This window comes from Myxocyprinus asiaticus, chromosome 9 (assembly GCF_019703515.2).
Source record: "Myxocyprinus asiaticus isolate MX2 ecotype Aquarium Trade chromosome 9, UBuf_Myxa_2, whole genome shotgun sequence".
In the NCBI taxonomy this organism is placed as follows: Eukaryota; Metazoa; Chordata; class Actinopteri; order Cypriniformes; family Catostomidae; genus Myxocyprinus; species Myxocyprinus asiaticus.
The window spans coordinates 16,029,931-16,051,541 of NC_059352.1; the positions used below are offsets into that span (position 1 = coordinate 16,029,931).

Here is a 21,611-nt window from a genome sequence, read left to right on the forward strand (position 1 = left end):
TTCTACCTAAAATCAGTTTGTGTTTGTGGGTGCATGTGCAGACACAGCATAATATAGAATATGGATATTTTGGCAGGCGAAATGGTCTCTGTTGATTCATTAAAAGCTGAAAGGACAAAAAGAGAGGTGAAAGGTGAAGGTAAGCCATCACTTGTGATTCATCATGGTTAATAAATGGGTTGATTCAGTCACAAAGTTTGTGCACGGGTTTGTTGGGGGAGCCTGGCTATACTGATGCATCTCAAATATGTGCCATGATATTAACAATATCACTAGTAACATATATGGTGCACGTTATTAATGCTTTTCCATATCTTTGATGTCGTATGTCGGGAAAGAAAAAACAATACAACAGTTACACAGAAATACAATCTGTGGTAACATACTAAACTTATTTTGATGTCTCTGACCTTAAATCCATAACAAAACTGCTTGATGATGACAGACTATCACAATCTTGCACTCTATAATTGTTGCACTTCATTGTTCTTAGCTATACTTTCTGTTGTTTCTCTGTGTATCTTCAGCATGTTGTCAGCCCTCTGACTTATCTGTATGACATCTTTTAGTAGAGATTATTAGAGACTGCAGGTTGCAGATAGCTTGTCCATCACAGAAAAGAGCAGAACACTTCTACAGATGTTCTGTGAACTGTACAAACATGAAATACGGACATGTTTGAAAGTTGAATCTGGCTTTGTACAATTGTGGATTTAGTGTGATGTTACAGCCATCCTGAAGTATTTTCTAGTTCAAGTAAGAAAATCAATTTTAAATAATTGAAAACTTTAGGGGGCCTGGGTAGCTCAGTGAGTATTGATGCTGACTACCACCCCTGGAGTCACGAGTTTGAATCCAGGGTGTGCTGAGTGACTCCAGCCAGGTCTCCTAAGCAACCAAATTGGCCCGGTTGCAAGGGAGGGTAAAGTCACATAGGGTAAACTCCTCTTGGTCGCAATTAGTGGTTTTCGCTCTCAATGGAGCACGTGGTAAGTTGTGCATGGATCGCGGAGGGTAGCATGAGCCTCCACATGCGGAGTCTCCGCGGTGTCATGCACAATGAACCACGTGATAAGATGCGTGGATTGACGGTCCCAGAAGCGAAGGCAACTAAGACTTGTCCTCCACCACCTGGATTGAGGTGAGTAACCGCGCCACCACAAGGATCTACTAAGTAGTGGGAATTGGGCATTCCAAATTGGGAGAAAAGGGGATAAATAATAATAATAATAATTGAAAACTTTGTCTGTAACCATAACACAGTACCAGTCCTTGGCTCGAGTCAAAAATGTATTATCAGTGAGCAAGTGAGTAATTCAGATTGATTCAGTGAGAAAGTGAGTTGTCAGTCTACAATTCAGACTGATGACTCCTGTGTCCACTTCAGTCTGATTCAGTTCAACTTATGGATTAAAAAGAAGCGCACGTTGGGCATATTCCTTTCTCTTTCATCACATACAATTTATAATCGTAGCCAAAGATGTACACTCACATAGCGCTTTATTAGAAACACCTGTACACCTACTTATTCATTCAATTATCTAATCAGTAAATTGTTGGGGGCATAAAAGCTGTCTTTATAGTTTAGTCAAAATGGTGCCAAACACAAAAAAACATCCAGTGAGCATCAGTTCTGAGGATGGAAACGCCTTGTTGAGAAGAGAGTTCAACGGAGAATGGCCAGACTGGTTCGAGCTGACAGAAAGGCTTCGGTAACTCAGATAACCACTCTGTACAATTGTAGTGAGCAGAATAGCATCTCAGAATGCACAACACGTCGATCCTTGAGGTGGATGGGCTACAAAAGCAGACGACCATGTCGGGCACTTTATTAGGACCATAGCGTTCCTGATAAAGTATTCAGTGAGTGTATATATACAGGGTTCCCACATTCATGGAAAACCTGGAGATATTAGGGGATTTTAAATTTGTGTTTTCCAGGCCTGGAAAAAAGTTTCCTTGCAAAAATGATTTATTTGCGACAAGGTGGCAGTTAAAATGTAATGCAAAATTTGCTGCAAATTATTGCCAGAAGTTTGCAGCTCTTTACCTGTAGTGGTGAACGTGCAAGCAAACCTTTGGGAACAATGGACAGTTTGCCACTATTGGCAAACACTTCTATGGCAAACCTCTGGCAGCATTGAAGAGTTTGGCGCAAAGCTCATTTGTATGTGAAACTAATGAGTGGCAAATTCACGGCATGTTTGTCCCAGGGGTTTGCCAAAATTCTAGACTTTTTTTTTAAGTGTCATGGAAATTGATAAAATCTCAACATCATGGATAAGTAATGGGAATTTCCATAGGAAGTAATTTATTTTCTTCTAGTTTTTCTCTGCTTTAAAATAGTTCATGAGCTAGATATTGCACTTGTGTAGCGTTAAACTTGCTTGCAAGCCATAGTGATGTCCCATTTGTCTGTGAATTAGTCCTTCTTGAGTCAATTCAAAAACTGTTTAAAATGATTGATTTGCAAATTAGTCTAAATTAAAAGGATTTTTAAAAATCTGAATCCAGTAATCACGCCTGGACAAGCCATGGAAGATTTTTTGCCTTGGAAGATTCAGTGAATTCTCTCGTGAATAACTGTGTAGGAAACACTGCTATGAACTGTATCTACAAATAGAACTATTGATACATTTGTTCTGTGACATTTACATACAGTACATATTAACATTTTCACTAGCCTGCATGGTAGTGGCATGTGCCAAAATTCATAATGATGCATGCCAAGGAAGAGAGAGTAATTGCCTGCTATCCAGTCATCCTTCTTTCTCCCTTGTTCGCCAGCTGTTTAACTGTTCCTTCATGTGTGTGTTTATTAGACCCATGCATCTTGCCGATGAATGAGGGTGATTGCTCCCGCTATTCTCTGCGCTGGTACTTTAACTCTCAGGTGGGCGTCTGTAGACCTTTTATCTACAGCGGCTGTGGAGGAAATGCTAACCGCTATTTACAAAAAGAAGAGTGCGAGCAACAATGTCTACAACAGTGAGAAGGTACATTAACACCCGCTGACTAATAAACAGGGATGACAATAAATCTAGCATAACAAAGGGATGTGCATTTATACATATTTTTTCATATTAACTTTTAATTGAATGGGATAAAGATGTTTTTTTTGCACTGTATCTATAAGAGCAGAGAAGTATGAACTCTTTTTCACACTGTCCTTTTTGTTCTGTGTTATAGATTTGTGTTGTTGCCTCTGTGGGCTTGAAGACAAGAGTGGACTGTAAACAGAGGATCTCAAACTCATCTTTAATATAGAAAACATAAAGCTCAGTGTTGGGCACTGCCATCATGCACAAAAGATGTTTCAGAGATGATTAGAGAAGGTAAAGATTTATATCAGCACCTTATCCTCAACTGCCAAGCAAATTCTAAATATTGAGATTTTTCTTATTTATTTTATTTTGTTATCTGTTAATATATATTTCCGTCAATATACACACACTATAAAAGTTGCACCCAACTTGCAAATACCATTTGGGTGCTGACACTGTATTTTACTATTATAAAACACTTGTGGCTCTCCATTCAATCACAGCATATCACATTATCATTCACATTAAATTAATTTGCGTATTAACATAAAATGAACACAAAGACATTTTCTCAGCTGCTAAGAACATTGGTCTCTCATATTGTAATTCTTCAGTTCTTCAGTTTATCTTAGACTTGTTCTTAGAAGTCTACGCTGTACAAAATTGTACTGTAAATGTAGATCTGTGTTTTAATCAGCTTGAAATTCAGGATGAATTTTCTTGTATTATTAGATGGTGCATGTTTAACAAATGGTGCTATTTTTAAAGATATTTTTATATTGTTGGTTGATTGTAATATTTTCATGTATGTCATGGATTATATTCAGTATTTGTGCTCCATTATAGTATGTACATTACAGTCCCCACTGTCCTGTTCATTTAAAGTGATCTAAACGGATTGCATTATTCTTTGCACAAGACACCCCATGTCTGTTTTAAAAGTCATCATTTTCCAAAAGCCCAGAGGTATATTCACAGTAAACCCTTTTTTAGGCTGGTTCTACACATACTGTAAAGTGAAATTTGTTTTATTTTTGTGTTGAACATTTGCTGGGAATTAAGACTGACATCTAAATTGGAAAAATAAACATGAAACAAAAGAAGTCTCGTTTGGATTTAGCTAAATATTTGAATTAATGTAATTTTTTTGTTGTAGCTCTCAATTAAACAATGAGTTATTTATAGTCTACATTCAGAGTTGGTAAGGTCCATAAACATTTATTCACACTGTATGATTGTATGAGAATGCAAGAACAAATACAGTAGATCTACATTTCACTTGTCTTTATCTTATATATCAACCAGATTCTCATTAAAAGTTCAGTGACCACCTGTAGTTCATGAAGACCAGAACTACATGGTCTTTTCATTGTCTCTGCTCTCTTTTCATTTCATGTTACTGTGTGCTGTGTTGTCTTTTGATTTATTTCGTTATTTGGCATTTATCTTAGTCACACATCTGATGATTCAATAATGATTCTGGACCATCTCGTTAAGCTGCCAAAGAAGAATTATTACTACTCTTCCAGGGCTGTCACTCAAACACTGTTTTCATATTCATATCTGCTCATATTTATTCATTGACTGCATTTTAGACAGTCCGTCTGCTAGGCTGATTGATGTTGTTTTATATTCTCATGCCTGCTTAATAACAAACTGGCTGAGTGTCAGTCTATATTTTTACCACAGTGTCTAGAGCCTTTCCATTCATACTAGTTCATTCTGGAGGTGAATTAATCATTGTGCCTTTTTAATGAGTTTGTCTTAATATCAGTCACTGACAACAGTCCTTGGTCAAATTAGCTGTGGCGTGCCAGAGGTCAACCATGTCTTAATATACTGTATATTTGAATCAAGTCTCAGGTGGTATAGACAGTGCGTTGAATGTTCAGAAAAAAGGTTGCTTACAAGTGGATGCTTGCTTCAAGATGCCCTTTTCCCATGCACTAAACTTTCTTGGGAATAAGTATGTTAATTGCTTTTTAAAAGACTAAGTGACATTGAACTTGACATTGAAAAGCAATATCTTTGCAAATGTATTATTGTGCTGAACATTAAAGTTCATAGACTCATAGAGTAAGACTTGTGTAATTTGCTGATATTTACACACTGCACAGCTAATTACTGGCTCTATCATTTGATGTTTTAACTGAAAATTAGGAAATATATAATAAAATAAAAACGAATATTGTCCATATATAACGGGAAATCTGCTTTCATTCCCGCATTTTAAGAATTTGTTTTGAAGAATTGTACGTTCAGCAGGGAATAGATTGAGCGACGTCACTGTTAAGCCTGCAGTTTATGTGTATATGTATGTGTGCGCTCGCGTCAAGGGAGCGGGTTTAGTACGTGTAGTACACAGGATAGCGGCACTCGTGGGTATTCGTAGAACCACATTGGCTATTTCTATCACCGTTTAGCACCACTGAAGGTGCAACATTTATTCCGGGCACGTACCTGACAGCGGACTGTCCTGAAGCCCGTAGGAATCTCGCGCTCTTTTAGAGTGTTGGAGGGTAACGCGCGCGGCACGGACCGCAGTGGAATATAGCGGGGATTCCCGGCGCGCTAGTACTACGCGCGGGGCAAGGTGAGTAAATACCCTCATCCTTCACCTTTACAATACTCACAAGGATATGTAATATTTTTGCTTAGCTAGCATACGCTTTCAAGCCGTTCCATATCAAGAAAAACGAAAACACTTCAACCGTTTCCCTCTGTTAAGTGGTATATTTTGACAGCGCGTGGTGGGAATTGAAATGATAACAAAATAAGCGGTGCCGTTTTATCTGAACGTGCTCTTAATATTCCTTACACGGCAAAATTGGCAGTTTGTCAAATTTGGGGTTTGTTCACCACTACGAACGATTTGTTTACCGAGCATGTGTTGCCTGTTTTCTGCAGTCAGCCTGTTTATCTGCTGCTTGTCCGGGCAGAAATTCAACACGTCATTTGAATAGCTAAATTGCAAATTCATTGTTTGATTTTTGACTTTTAGTTTGAATGTGCATTTTCATTAGTGACTATATATATATATATATATATATATTTGGGCTTATGAGTTTTTTGATTGTAACAGTTACATTTTAATGTTTAGAATCATGGCATCATCCCCTCACATCTTTGACGCTCTCAAATGAAACTGGACATTCACACACTCCGAGGCACGTGACTCCATCAAATTATTGGAGGAAAAAGTTAAACACGCCTGCGCCAGTCATTTGACATTCATCACACCCACAATAATCATCTCGCTTCCATATGCACACAGATTCTTACATTGATTACAGCTAAATGGTAGATTTTTAGATAAGAATTGTTATTAATAATAATCGTAATATCAGGACTGCAAGATGGCAAGTGAAAAGGGAAAAGGATGGATGAGATGGGATGTAACATAAGATAAAAAAATTACAAAAACAGGCAGCCATGGAAATAGGGAAGAAATAGGCTACATCTTGCTGTCAGGACAAGAAGGGACAGACTATTAAAGAACAATCGTGGTGTAGAGCAGGTGTATAAGTGGCCCTGCTCTGCTGAGAATGTGCAAGGAAAAATAAATCTAGATCAGCAGCTATTTTAGTTCCTTCTAGATGTGGAGTTATTTTGGTTCCTGTCTGTGTAGTGAATATTGTTTCACATGCTGTCACGCTCTTTCATTTCCACTGTCTCTAAACAAATTATATGCCTTTGCATATTCATTACACTATTAATCTACCTCATTATAAATCAATTTTTCGGTGCACTGAAGGGACCTGTGTCCATAGAGATATACTAATGAATTATCACATGCATATGTGTTGTTTGTTGCATAAATGTGTAATTTAAATGCCTCTGTTTCAACTGTAAAAGGAAAAACCCACCACAAAAGGAAAATTCTGTCAATATTTACCAAATCCAAATGCTATAATTTTGTGTGTGGAACACAAAAGGAGATCATTTGACCATTTTTATGCAGCTCGTTTTCGAAGCTCTGAAATCTCATTCAGTTCAGATTCAAAAATGGTGCATCATGCCAGGTTTGACATAATAACTAATGGCCAACAGCACTGGCTCTTATGTGCCATGTAACCAATCACAATGCAGCAGTTCGAAAATGCAAAATGGAGAATGAGATTTTCAGTGGAGAGGAAGATTGTCATTGTCAGTAGCCACATGTAGCCTGTTAAAGTGCAGTAAAATCGCCACATTAAATTTTCTGGTAAATGTACCCCATCTGATATTCACACAACGGCATTCCATCTTTTATCCGTTTTGCTACCATTCACACATCAGCACCAAAATGCCACTAAAAGAATATTCAATTCAATTCAATTCAATACAAGTTAATCTCAGTTAACAGCATTTGTAGCATAATGTTGATTACCACAAAAAAAATTTGACTTGTTTTCTTAAAAAAAAAAGCAAAAATCTGGGTTACAGTGAGGCACTTACAATGGAAGTGAATGGGGCAAATACGTTAACATTAAAATACTCACTTTTTCAAAAATATAGCCACAAGATGTTAAGCAACATGCCTGTAAACATGATTTAGTGTGATAACGTCAATTACTAATCTTTTCTGTGTAAAAATATATCAAATTTTACAACTTTGTTGCTGTAATGACGTTACGCCGTAAACACTAAAACAATGGCAAAAACAACCGTTTAAACAGTTTTACAGCTCAGATAATACACAAGTTTTAACAGAAGTATTCATAATTATAATTTTCACATTTCTGCCTTTAAACCCTCCAAAATTTGGCCCCATTCACTTCCAGCATAAGGGTCTCACTGTAATCTCAATTTTTGTTTTTAAAGAAAGGGAGGGATGAGTCGAAATAATTTTTTTTTTTTTTTGGTAATCAACAGTATTCCAAAAATGTTGTTGAATGAGCTTAACTTGTATTGAACCCAGATTTTTCTTTAAAGGGATAGTTCACCTAAAAATGAAAATTCTCTCATCATTTACCCTCATGCCTTTCCAGACGTGTAGGCCTTTCTTTCTTCTGCAGAACACAATCGAAGATAGAAGAATATCTCAGCTCTTAGGTCCTTACAATGCAAGTGAATGGTGACCAGAACTCTAAAAGCTCCAAAAAAGAGATAAAGTCAGCATAAATGTAATCCATAAGACTCATGTGGTTTAATCAATGTCTTCTGAAGTGATCCATTTGGTTTTGGGTGAGAACAGACCAATATAACTCCTTTTTCGCTGTACACCTTGCCATTGCAGTCTCTCAAGTACAATAGACCTTTTTCACAGACTGTGATGACGTGTTTCTGCCTTATTTATCAGTGTAAATCTCGCAATTTTTTTTATATCATAAATTTTTTAAATATTGAGTGTACATTTATAACATTATGCTTATTGTTATATTACCCTGGAATTAGTTTTTTTATACGAATTACCACAGCTGTGAGGGGGTTTCTATGACAGCTGCTGAGAGAGTGACAGTAAATTTGAGTGACACCAAAACCCAAAGTGTGAAAATGGTCTATCATTTCAAACTCGATTACACTTCCTAGTGCTTGAGCATGCGCAGTGCGCTAGATGGCGCTATAGGAAGTGTAATCAAGCTTGAAATTATGATCGCTAAAGAGACTGTTAATGTTATATTTTGGTCTGTTCTCACCCAAAACCAACTGGATTGCTTCAGAAGACATTGATTAAACCACTGGAGTCTTATGGATTACTTTTATGCTCCTATCTCCTTTTTGGAGCTTTTAGAGATCTGGTCACCATTCACTTGCATTGTATGGACCTACAGAGCTGAGATATTCTTCTAAAAATGTTCATAAATGATGAGAGAATTTTCATTTTTGGGTGAACTAACCCTTTAAACTCTGTGGTGTAATTTGTTGGAAATTACCTTCAAACTATTAAGCTCTTTAGCTGATCACCTGGCTTTTGGTCCTATTTATACCTTGTGCCCAAAATTAGCTAGTTATTTTATCATAAGTAACCGAATCCCTTACTGTTTCTGTAAGCTGTCAACAAATTTCTTCATTCACTCGGATAACACATGAAAAGAGTAAAATCTGGAAAAATGTGGGAATAGTAAACTCCCACTTAACTTCAAGTTTGTCATATGTATTCGAAAAAAACAAACCCAAGTAACATGAAACCGTTAATGTCCACATACCTCAATTCAGCTGACATTTACAGGGAACCGTAAAGTTTGACGGAAATTTACAGTTGAAATTTGGCTGGTTGTGACGACTGATGGCAGCCTTGCTGTGAGGGCCTTTTATATGTTAATGACTGGCAATTGTGAGTGAAAGGTTTTAGGTGCTTGCTGTGTTTTTAAGAGTACAGGGGAAGGCAAATAACTCAAAGTTTGGTTTATTGTAGGCTGCAGTGGACTAAATTAAACTAAAATAAACACACTGAATGTAAAAATGTTAACCAAACAGTGGTGATATTTAACTCAATGAAAACTACATTTTATTTTACTTGATTTTTTTTAGATATTACAGAAAAAAAAACTATGGGTTTAAAACGCAGAGATTTATTTGTATTTTTTTTTTTTTTTAGTTATGTAAATTGTCACATTTTTTCAAAGTACGGGTACTAAAGAAATTGAATGCAAACAATTAAATCTGTCCAATTAAAGAATTACTTTACAGTACAGTAGTATACCAAAATTAAGACGCTAATAAAATAATAAAAACATAACAAAGTTCCCAAACACAGGGCTCCCAAATGTCTGTCTGTGTGAGGGTGCAACCATGTTACCTTTACAACAACATGCTGTTAAGTCAGTGTGTGCTGCAACATGTATCTTTTTCCTGGGCAATAACGTGGAGGTGTTCAACAGCTTTTTTGCGGCCAAGGTTTTAAGATGTGCGTCTATGCAGAAAAGACTTAAAATAAACCTCCCCAACCCCCAATCCCCACATACACACCTCCACCTCACACCCCACCCCCTCCTGCACAGACTTTTGTTGTTCTGATCTCTAGTCAGACTTGAGTAATTTTGAACGCACCTACAGATGCTACAGACAGACTGTCAGACTGCAACATTCTAAGAAGAATCTTCATTAAAATAATCCACTAACCAGGTAAAACAAATGATTTGTACTGCTTTAAATACCAATACTGCATTTAACTTGATCTGATCTTAACTACATTATTATCTCTCACATAATCTCTCACATATCTTTTCCACAGAATATTTATTTCCCACACGACCAGACTCAACTCATCTTCTGAGATTAAATAAGGTAACATTCAAACTGTTATTGCAATCTTTTAATATACAAATTTTATGTTGGTTTACCTATCCAGTCTTCTGTTACTAACAATATTTTATGTCTTTTAAGCATCCTGCAAGACTTATAATGAGACAATGAGGAAGAAGTATTCCTGCTTTCATTGTGGAAAAGGCAGAGCTGAGAGACTCAATCAAGATTGTGGCAAAGAGAGAGAAGAGTAAGTTTAAAATCAATAATACAGTTTAATCTTTTTTTAATGCATATGTTGTTAGGAGTTCTGTGGGTGTTTTCAGTGGTTAAATAACTGTTATGTTTTGCAGTTGCTGGAGACCAGGTCAAGAGAGACAGACACAGGAGTATGGTGTATTCCGTGGACATGATGTCTGACGAAGAAGATGGTGTTGTCAATGGGAGGCCAGTGTGGGTTGTAAAACCAGCAGCTTTGAGAAACTTTGAGTTTCAGGAGCTACAGAAGAGACTTGATGCAGACTCACAGTATACTGAGAACTAATCACTTTCATGTGATGGCAAGTTCATTTTATGAAACTCTAATTGAAGCGTCACACTATGTTTCAGATGTCTGTATATATTTTATTATTGTTATATTTTGTATATGCACGTTTCCCTTTTAATAAAGATCTTTAAACCCAATTATTGTCTCACCATTTATGTTGTCAACATTGATTAAAGGCCTGTAATAAGAGACATAAGCTAAATGCTGTTTAGGATTGGGTGGGCTAAATTTTAAGTTTTAAAATTTAAAGCCTATTCATGCAGTTGCCCAGTAGCTCTCAAGATTTAGGGACATGCTAAATAAATTATAATTAATAAAATGAAAGCCAGTGTATGCACTGACCCAATGGTTGTCAAGATTTTAGGATAGGGTTTAAGGGCAGCCAATCCAATTTGAATAAATGACCAACAGGGGTGACCATTTTATCTACAAGGTGAGAAATGCAAATGTGACTCAGGTGTGAAAAAGTCTACTGACAGACAATTTGAAGGGATTACTTACCATGGCAACAAATGGCCATAACATGGAAGGAATCGTCAGTCACTATACATCCCAAATGTAATTTGGAATTTGAGACTCCAGGCCAGTAGATTTCTGGATATGTCTGAAATTCAGCAGTTTATACAGGAGTCTAATGGTCCGGATACAGCACTTTTCATGCAGTATAGTGCCACCAAACTAAATTGCAAAAATAAACCATGTTTTCAGCCCAAAGCAGATTTCAGCATGTCCTGAGTTTGTTTGTGCTCAAACCGTTAATCTTACGGCTTTGTTCACACATAGCATCAAAACAGAACTTTTCCAGTAATGTTACAACTTCTCATTCTGGGAAATTGCCAGTATTTCCCAATGGGTTTTGTTTACATATGACCTCTAAATAGAAAAATTACATACATTTTCCAGAAAAGGCTGTATGGGTGAAAGTGACTAGTGAGGTAAATTTCAGTCTTTTCCTCACACAGATCTATTGGATGTCTTCAGATCACTTGGAATATAGTGCAAAGGTTTTTTTGGACTACTTTGATGGGACATTTATAATGTCTTTTTGCCTTTTTGGGTCTTGACAGACGTAGTCACTGTGAACTGTCTTTGTATACAGTGAAAAGAGCTGCATATAGATTCTGCTTAATTTCCCTGTGTTCCACGTAAAAATGAAATATGGGTTTGAAACGACTTGAGGGTGAGTGAATATTGACAGAACTTTCATTTTGGGGTGAACTATTTCTTTAAAAGGCAGGCTAGAAACCAGGTTGGACAGAATTGGCATGGAAAACAAAGATGTGGAAATAGAGTATGAGAAATGGCAGAAAGTGCTGATACAGTCTGGCTAGTTCAGAGAGAGGAGAGAGCAGGCAGTGTAAAGAAAGATGGATGGGTCTCTAGCATAGCCGTGTGATGGATGGAGGGAAGGAGGCATAAACATACTCCTCCAGCGATTTTAAACACACTATGCACCTGCATCTCCTCCTCCTCTCTCATTCTCTTTCTCTCTCTGTCTTCCTCTTTATCTCCCTCACTCTCTTCATCACTATTCTTTTATTTCTTACATTTCATGATCTTCCATCTTTGACAAAATCCAGTCTTAATTATTTGTGCCTCTGTTTATCAATCCCACATCTGTGTGTATATGTGAGTGCATAAGAGTGACTGTCAGGCTATGTATTCATTCATAATACACAATTTAAGCCATGAATCTATGTCTTCTACTGTCACTCAAAACTTCCACCGCAGTGACCTCTTTTCATTGCCAGCATGGCATCAGGAGCAATGGCATTCCAATCGTATTGCCCTCCTCCCCACCTTCCCTTCTTCTACAAGTCTCTTTGTGTTAAACCTCAAAACATTTCTCCTGAGGTCAGTTTCACAGAAGTGCTCAAGAGGCAAAGACTGAGCCCCACTTAAGCAGCTACAAATGCCGAAATTCTCACATTTACATTTGACCACTTTTAAACTGTAGAACAGTTGCCATAGTAACAACCAGCCTAGAAATGGGATCAGTCTTTTTTTATACACTCACTTAGCACTTTATTAGGAACACCTGTACACCTTTTTCATGCGATTATCTAATTAGCCAATCGAGTGGCAGCAGTGCAGTGCATAAAATCATGCAGATTTGGGTCAGGAGCAGAATGGGGAAAAAATGTGATCTCCATGATTTGACCATGGCATGATTGTTGGTGCCAGATGGGCTGGCTTGAGTATTTCCGTAACTGCTGATCTCCTGGGATTTTCAAGCACAACAGTCACTAGAGTTTACTCAGAATGCTGCCAAAAACAAAAAACATCCAGAAAGTGGCAGTTCTGCTGACGGAAATGCCTTGTTGATGAGAGAGTTCAATGGAGAATGGCCAGACTGGTTCGAGCTGACAGAAATGCTACTGTAACTCAGATAACCACCCTGTAAAATTGTAGTGAGCAGAATAGCATCTCAGAATACGCAACATGTCAAACCTAGAGGCAGAATGGCAACAACAGCAAAAGACCACGTCAGGCACTTTATTAAGATCATAGTGTTCATAGACCTAATAATGTGTACTTACAAACAGACAGTTTCTAACATTGAAGAGTGCTTGTAAACCTCAGAGTACAAAGCCAAATGTATCAAGGTTAATAGCTTGTGACCTTGGTCATGTGTGAAATATTGCACTGTGCAGCAATTCATCCACATGTTTGATTCTCTTTTTGGCCCTTAAGAACTTTTTGTTGGGATCAGAGACTCACATACAGTGCATCCGGAAAGTATTCACAGCGCTTCACTTTTTCCACATTTTGTTATGTTACAGCCTTATTCCAAAATGGATTAAATTCATTATTTCCCTCAAAATTCTACAAACAATACCCCATAATGACAACGTGAAAGAAGTTTGTTTGAAATCTTTGCAAATTTATTAAAAATAAAAAAAACGAAAAAAAAAAAAAATCACATGTACATAAGTATTCACAGCCTTTGCCATGACACTCAAAATTGAGCTCAGGTGCATCCTGTTTCCACTGATCATCCTTGAGATGTTTCTACAACTTGTTTGTAGTCCACCTGTGGTAAATTCAGTCGATTGGACATGATTTGGAAAGGCACACACCTGTCTATATAAGGTCCCACAGTTAACAGTGCATGTCAGAGCACAAACCAAGCCATGAATCAAAGGAATTGACTGTAGACCTCCAAGACAGGATTGTATCGAGGCACAGATATGGGGAAGGGTACAGAAAAATTTCTGCAGCATTCTGTCCCAATGAGCACAGTGGCCTCCATCATCCGTAAATAGAAGAAGTTTGGAACCACCAGGACTCTTCCTAGAGCTGGCCGCCTGGCCAAACTGAGCGATCGGGGGAGAAGGGCCTTAGTCATGGAGGTGACCAAGAACCTGATGGTCACTCTGACAGAGCTCCAGCATTTCTCTGTGAAGAGAGGAGAACCTTCCAGAAGAACAACCATCTCTGCAGCACTCCACCAATCAGGCCTGTATGGTTGAGTGGCCAGATGGAAGCCACTCCTCAGTAAAAGGCACATGACAGCCTGCCTGGAGTTTGCCAAAAGGCACCTGAAGGACTCTCAAACCATGAGAAACAAAGATTGAACTCTTTGGGGCCTGGGTAGCTCAGTGGTAAAATACGCTGGCTACCACCCCTGGAGTTCACTAGTTCGCTAGTTCGAATCCCAGGGCATGCTGAGTGACTCCAGCCAGGTCTCCTAAGCAATCAAATTGGCCCGGTTGCTAGGGAGGGTAGAGTCACATGGGGTAACCTCCTCGTGGTCGCTATAATGTGGTTTGTTCTCAGTGGGGCGCATGGTGAATTGAGCGCGGATGCCGCGGTGGATGGTGTGAAGCCTCCACACGCGCTATGTCTCCGTGGCAACGCGCTCAACAAGCCACGTGACAAGATGCGTGGGTTGACTGTCTCAGATGCAGAGGCAACTGGGATTCGTCCTCCGCCACCCGGACTGAGGCAAAATCACTATGCGACCACCAGGACTAAGAGCGCATTGGGAATTGGGCATTCCAAATTGGGAGAAAAAGGGTAAACCCCCCCCCCCCCCCAAAAAAAGATTGAACTCTTTGGCCTGAATGGCAAGCGTCATGTCTGGAGGAAACCAGGCACCGCTCATCACCTGGCCAATACCATCCCTACAGTGAAGCATGGTGGTGGCAGCATCATGCTGTGGGGTTGTTTTTCAGCGGCAGGAACTGGGAGACTAGTCAGGATCGAGGGAAAGATGAATGCAGCAACAGAGACATCCTTGATGAAAACCTGCTCCAGAGCGCTCTGGACCTCAGACTGGGGCGAAGGTTCATCTTCCAACAGGACAATGACACTAAGCACACAGCCAAGATAACAAAGGAGTGGCTCCAGGACAACTCTGTGAATGTCCTTGAGTGGCCCAGCCAGAGCCCAGACTTGAACCCGATTGAACATCTCTGGAGAGATCTGAAAATGGCTGTGCACCGACATTCCCCATCCAACCTGATGGAGCTTGAGAGGTCCTGCAAAGAAGAATGGGAGAAACTGCCCAAAAATAGGTGTGCCAAGCTTGTAGCATCATACTCAAAAAGACTTGAGGCTGTAATTGGTGCCAAAGGTGCAATTGGTGCCAAAGTATTGAGCAAAGGCTGTGAATACTTATGTACATGTGATTTTTTTCGTTTTTTATTTGTAATAAATTTGCAAAGATTTCAAACAAACTTCTTTCACGTTGTCATTATGGGGTATTGTATGTAGAATTTTGAGGAAAATAATGAATTTAATCCATTTTGGAATAAGGCTGTAACATAACAAAATGTGGAAAAAGTGAAGCGCTGTGAATACTTTCCGGATGCACTGTACCTGGTGAGGACATTATCCTGCTCCCGGGCCACATATTTCCTCAACGTAGAATGGCAGGGAAATAGTAATTTTATATTCATGAGTACAGGACTACCTGATTTGTTAAGGCTAGGTTTAGGGTTGGGTTATAGTTTCTCTGACCAATCAAGTAGCGCTTTTAAATCAAATCAAAATCAAATCACTTTTATTGTCACACAGCAATATGCACATGTGCAACAGTGGGTGAAAGTCTTGGGTGCAGTTTCAAGCAACATAGCAGTCATGACAGTGATGAGACATATACCAATTTACAATAAACATCAGATTTACACAACACAATTTACATATCTAATATACACATAATTACACAACACAATAATAATATACAATGTACAGTATACAATACACACAATATAGAATAAAAATTTTTTTACTGATGAATATTACTGAATCATCCAATCAGGTATCACTTTCCTCTGAAATTCACCAATCAGCCACAACATTAAAACCACCGGCCTAATATTGTGAAGGTCCCGCTCGTGCCACCAAAACAGCGCCAACCTGCATCTCAGAATAGCATTCTGAGATGATATTCTTCTCACCACAATTGTACATAGTGGTTATAGTGGTTATGTTACCGTAGACTTTGTCAGTTCGAAACAGTCTGGCCATTCTCTGTTGACCTCTTTCATCAACAAGGCGTTTCCATCCACAGAACTGCCTCTCACTGGATGTTTTTTGTTTTTGGCACCATTCTGAGTAAATTTAGTAAAAAGAGACTGTTGTGCGTGAAAATCCCAGGAGATCAGTAGTTACAGAAATAATCAAACCAGCCCATCTGGCACCAACAATCATCCATGCGATTATCTAATCAGCCAATTGTGTGGCAGCAGTGAAGTGTATAAAATCATGCAGATATGGGTCAGTAGCTTCAGTTAATGTTCACCAACCATCAGAATGGGGGAAAAAAATTTGATCTCAATGATTTGGACCGTGGCATGGTTGTTGGTGCCAGCTGGGCTGGTTTGAGTATTTCTGTAACTACTGATCTCCTTGGATTTTCACGGACAACAGTCTCTAGAATTTACTCAGAATGGTGCCAAAAACAAAAAACATCCAGTGAGTGGCAGTTCTGTGGATGGAAATGCCTTGTTGATGAGAGAGGTCAACAGAGAATGGCCAGACTGGTTCGAACTGACAAAGTCTACGGTAACTCAGATAACCGCTTTGTACAACTGTGGTAAAAAGAATAGCATCTGAGATGTGGGTTGGCGCTGTTTTGGTGGCACAATAATAGGCAGGTGGTTTTAATGTTGTGGCTGATCGGTGTATATAAATTACTATTTCCCCGCCATCCTAAGTTTCAGAAATGTATCCCTGCGGCTTTGAAGTTACTGGATCCTGGTTCAAGAACAGCAGGTTTAAGAGACCGGCACAGAGTACATTTTTGTGCCTCCAAAAAGCCTTTTCTTCAGTGGAAATGACTGGAATGCAAAGTGCAGTCTTTGTTTATGTTTTACTGTATATTTTGGCCTGTTCATTGAACAATGTGCTTCATTATATTCTTATCTTTGTTTTTCTCATAGAGCTGTCAATCATTCTTCAAAGCCCCAAGAAAACACCTGAGTAGGTGGAGCATGGCCAGTGGGAGTGGCTGGCGTTACTATGCCTGAAGGCACGTGGCAATGGTGTCCATGGAGACAGATGGCAGCTTTACTGAGGGTCATAGTCTGTCCCTCTTACAGGCAGAAGATAGCATGGGGGCTGGACTCACACAGCAGGAGGGGACGTGGCTTGGTTTCCGTGCTACAGTGAGCGCTGTACTGCTGTTGGAGCTGCTTTTGGGAGTGGGCGGCAACCTGACAGTGTTGATATTATACTGTGGCCACTGCAGCCTGTTGGAGTCCGTCAGTCATGCGGTCACACTCAGTCTGCACACTCTTGACCTGCTACTCTGTCTCCTCTGCCTGCCAATTACTGCCACCCTCCTCATATTGGGCGGAGCCTCTGTTCCTCACAACGCCCTGCTCTGCTGCCTTCATGAATCAGCAGCCAGCTTCGCAAGCGTGGGAACTGCACTCAACCTGTTGCTCATCAGCTTAGACCGCTATGACATCAGTGTCCGGCCAGCCAATCGTTTGCTGACACCTCAAAGGGCAACCATTTTACTTGTCAGTGTGTGGGTGGTTTCTTTAGCTGTGCCACTCCTACCATTTGTGGAGGCGGGGTTTGTTTTGGGTCAAGGTGAGGGAATGTTGGTGCACTCCAATATCACTGTGCTTTGTTCGGAGTGGGGAGGAACTCTACAGGCCCATCTCTTATTACAAGTACCAGTGTTCCTGTGCTCTCTAACTGTGATGCTGTTTACATACTCCCGCATTCTTCAGGCACTGCGCATTCGTATTGGACGCACACCAAGGCCGCATCGAGACAACAAGCGGCCTGCCCATCGCCTCTGGTTACGCCGCAAACGGTCAACAAGATCGCCTGATCACACGATGAGAAACACACCCATCTCCCCCCCGCCAATCTCTACTGAACCGCTTATCGCCTCAGATGCAGTTACTATGGTAACCATCAACAATGAGACAAACACCACCCCACTTAGCCCCACCCCTACAGTATCTGTGATAAGCACACCTTTGAGTCCCACAGCATCTATGTCTATTCCAACTAGTCCCCACATCCCTACTCCTGCCACACCATCAGTGTGCGTGAAAACAACTTTGAGCCCCATGCCCACTGTGTCCACTGTAACCACACAAGTGAGTCCTGCCCCAGTCCATGGCCCACCTAGTATGGGTGTGGGCGCCTCAGTATCAGCAATCTTGGCTCTGCGTCGAGCAGTTCGCCGCCATAGAGATCGGAGGGAGCGTCAAAGACGTGTTTTTCGTATGTCCGTTATAATCATCCTCTCTTTTCTTCTATGCTGGGCGCCCCTCTCCATCATGCCCCTTCTCATGCTGGCAATCGGGCCCTCTGATTGGCTAGAACGTCTGAGACTCTGCTTCCTGGTCCTTGCTTATTGGACTGTTGTACTGCATCCATTGCTATATGCTTTCACTCGGCAAAAATTGCGCAAAGTTCTGCATACTCGCCTGCGTAGACTTCGTCCGCAAAATACACAGACTTGTATTCGTACTAACACCAGGATCCGCCGCAAGCACAGGACGGATTGCAGCGATGCTACTGACCGCTGCCTGATGGAGGCTGTTAGAGAGTGATGCCGAGATCTTGCATGTCTGTGACTAATGGCTGTAGGTAAGAGTGCTAAAAAGTGTGCAGGAAACAGGGGCGTAGCAACCATTATAACTGGAAGGGACATGTTCCCACCCACACACTTTTAAAACTTTTTAAGTTTGTCTGCTCAAGTTTTTAAAAATAATTATAACATTATAAAAGTTTTAGTTTTCCTGGCTGTGAGCAAAGAAAAAAATTGTTGGCGGCCACACAAAACGACGACTTCAAAACCAAACAGAAACCGTCAACACGCTAAATTGGCAGTAAACATACATGCAACTACTGGGTTACATCATAAACGTTACTTCACCTGATTTATATTCATGAGCCAAGCTGATAAGATTTATAATGAGCTTGTTTACATGCACAATCTTACACTGATTTATGCTTAATCTGCCACCATGTGTTTGGTCATGTAAACACCTGAAATGATTGTCCTTTATTGGGGTAAGGTCATAAATGCTTTAAGAAAAAATGACACAGGTAGATTTTTGCCCATATCTCTGATTTTGCATCGTCACATTTTTTAAATAAGCTGATTTTTGACAGTAATCAGCATATTGGTGTGTAACAATGTAACCCAATATAACAACCCCCCCCCCCCCATTTTCATATTGTTCCTCCGCCCCTGACAGGAAACCAATAATGTGTTACATGTGTTAGATGATATGTGTGACATGCTCCCATCAATAGAGGAAATTAAAAGGCGTCAATAGGTCTCTATTGTCATTGTAGTGACATTGACAAATAATCAGCACAGGGTTCCTAAAGCACACTAAACAGGTCAGCAGGGCACTGTCTAATTAATCTGTAGAGCACAAATATTCTCATGGTGCTAGGAAAAGAGAGAGCGACTAAGAGAGTGTACCTACATATATGAGTTTACAAGAGGTCATGTGCAATAAATTCAAAATCCAGGTTATGCATTGCATGATTTCCATATAAATTAATACTAATTTATTGGAATTCATTGTGTGGTGTAAAACGTAGCACTCTGTTCACCAGTACGTATACACATATTAACATGTTCCTTCTCACTGATGGTCTAGTGGGCAGATTTATCATTGTGTTTATTTATGTATATAATCAGGGATGTAAATAGTCACAAATGTTTCTGTGGTTTGAACAGCCCATTTAAATTCTGCTCTAGTAAGGGCATGCATACTGATCTGTACAGTTTCTGAAATTACTGACAAAATAATTTTTACAAAGTCTAAATTAACTTATTTTATTTGTGTCCTGTATGTGTATATCCTGTCAGTGCTGTACATATTATTTAAGTTTTAAATGGTTATTGTATTACTTTATAATAGAGGAGCAATAAGTCTGAATTACATTAATAAAAACATTCAGCCTCTTTACTTGTTTGCTTTGTTTGTTCACAACCCCAAATGTCTTAATTCATACAAAAGCATATGCATACTTATGTACACACATACATTCACTCATTCTCGAACACTTGCCAGATTAAAAAGTCCTCACATTACTGGTCACTCTCAGGAGATTTAGTTCTAAAACAGTGGGACTAATCTGGATGCATTTGATTTTCTGCATTGAATAATAACAGTCAAGAGTGTCTTAGGTGTATGGTAGAGACTTCTCATTACCTGAACTCACTCAGAAGTGCAGGCTCCTTTAATATATACAATTAGTCTATGCTGAGAAAGGTTGATTGACTTCATCCCAGTTGATAAAAGTCAAACAAGCAATTAAGAACCTCCTGTGTCTCTGTCAGCCATTGCAGCTTCACACAGAAGATTAAATGCCATATAAGGGTTGCTCAATAAAGTACCTTTTCAATCAGTGAAATGGTTACCTTTAAAATGTCTCTCTCTCTCTCTCAACCTGATTCAAAGACCTTAAATGTTATTAATCTTTAAAGACTTGTTGGTGGTTCAGCTAAAGTTTGTGTGCAGGAAAGAGGAAGTGTCATTTCTCATTATCGGTGATAGAAGCTGCACTCCTCTTGTGAAGTCTGATCGTATTAACACTTATTAATGTTTGATGACTCACATTGACATTTGCAGAAACTTCATTGGAAAGGTGATAAAAGAGACAGGGGTCTTGTACACAGAAGTGTATGGTTCTCTTAATGCAGGGGTCAGGAACCTTTTTCACTGAGGAGCCAATTATTTAATTTTTGGTTGATGCATTTTTTTCGAAAGAGCCATAGCACAAACTAACAATTTACTATTTCCAAAAATCAAAGTTTTTCAATAAAATAAAATGTTTATTATGCCCATAGACTACTCAAATTAATAGGTAACATGTTGTAATATGGAACTGAATATATGTGTTTGTGCGGGTCTCCATAAAATTACTTGCAATTGTTCATGAAAAAGTTCACTTCCCTTTTGGGCTTGGCGATATGTAAAAATATATTTGAAACTTAATCGCCTTAAAAAATATCCGATTATATGGTCAACCCCCCCTGCCGAGGGTCAGTGAATATTTTTGCTTTATTGATTTTGCTTTAAAAATTAATTTATTGAAACACGAAAAACGTAAAATGAATTTCTAAAATCAAATTGCACTTTAAACGAATTGAAAAAGCAATTAAAATAACGACGTAATTAAAAATCGTATATATAACCTCCCTGAACCCAGACATTTACCATCTCCAACGGCCCCATTTGCCATCACGCAAGTATCACAACCGGTGAAAAATTACTAACAGCCTACAAATTAAGAACTAAAGACAATTATAAATGTAAAGATATTAATAATATTAATAATAATAATAAATAAGCCTAATAAATTCCCATATGTTTCCAAAAAAATGCTGCCAAATGTGTGTTCTTATCGAATGT

At 39.2% G+C, this 21,611-nt stretch overlaps 2 protein-coding genes across 7 annotated transcripts in view; both read left to right on the forward strand.

Moving 5' to 3' along the window:
- LOC127446129 (collagen alpha-1(VII) chain-like) overlaps positions 1 to 4,418 on the forward strand; it is a 93,859-nt gene extending 89,441 nt beyond the window's left edge. For 5 of the 6 annotated variants that reach the window (XR_007898148.1, XR_007898147.1, XR_007898152.1 and 2 more), the window contains 3 exons: positions 77 to 139; positions 2,823 to 2,996; positions 3,190 to 4,418. The gene's annotated coding sequence lies outside the window, so the exon portion shown is untranslated. The remainder of the gene's footprint in view (positions 1 to 76; positions 140 to 2,822; positions 2,997 to 3,189) is intronic. The other variant, XR_007898149.1, reaches the window with a different exon arrangement.
- Positions 4,419 to 5,413: 995 nt separating this feature from the next.
- Positions 5,414 to 20,147, forward strand: LOC127446142 (G-protein coupled receptor 22-like). Its single transcript, XM_051706829.1, has 2 exons — positions 5,414 to 5,637; positions 17,148 to 20,147. Exon 2 carries the CDS (start codon positions 17,247 to 17,249, stop codon positions 18,783 to 18,785), a length of 1,539 nt encoding a protein of 512 aa, XP_051562789.1. The 5' UTR covers positions 5,414 to 5,637; positions 17,148 to 17,246; the 3' UTR covers positions 18,786 to 20,147.
- Positions 20,148 to 21,611: the final 1,464 nt, after the last annotated feature.

Coding starts and splice junctions, on each gene's coding strand:
- LOC127446142 (XM_051706829.1), top strand. CDS start 17,247: ATGGTGTCCATGGAGACAGATGGCAGCTTTACTGAGGGTCATAGTCTG.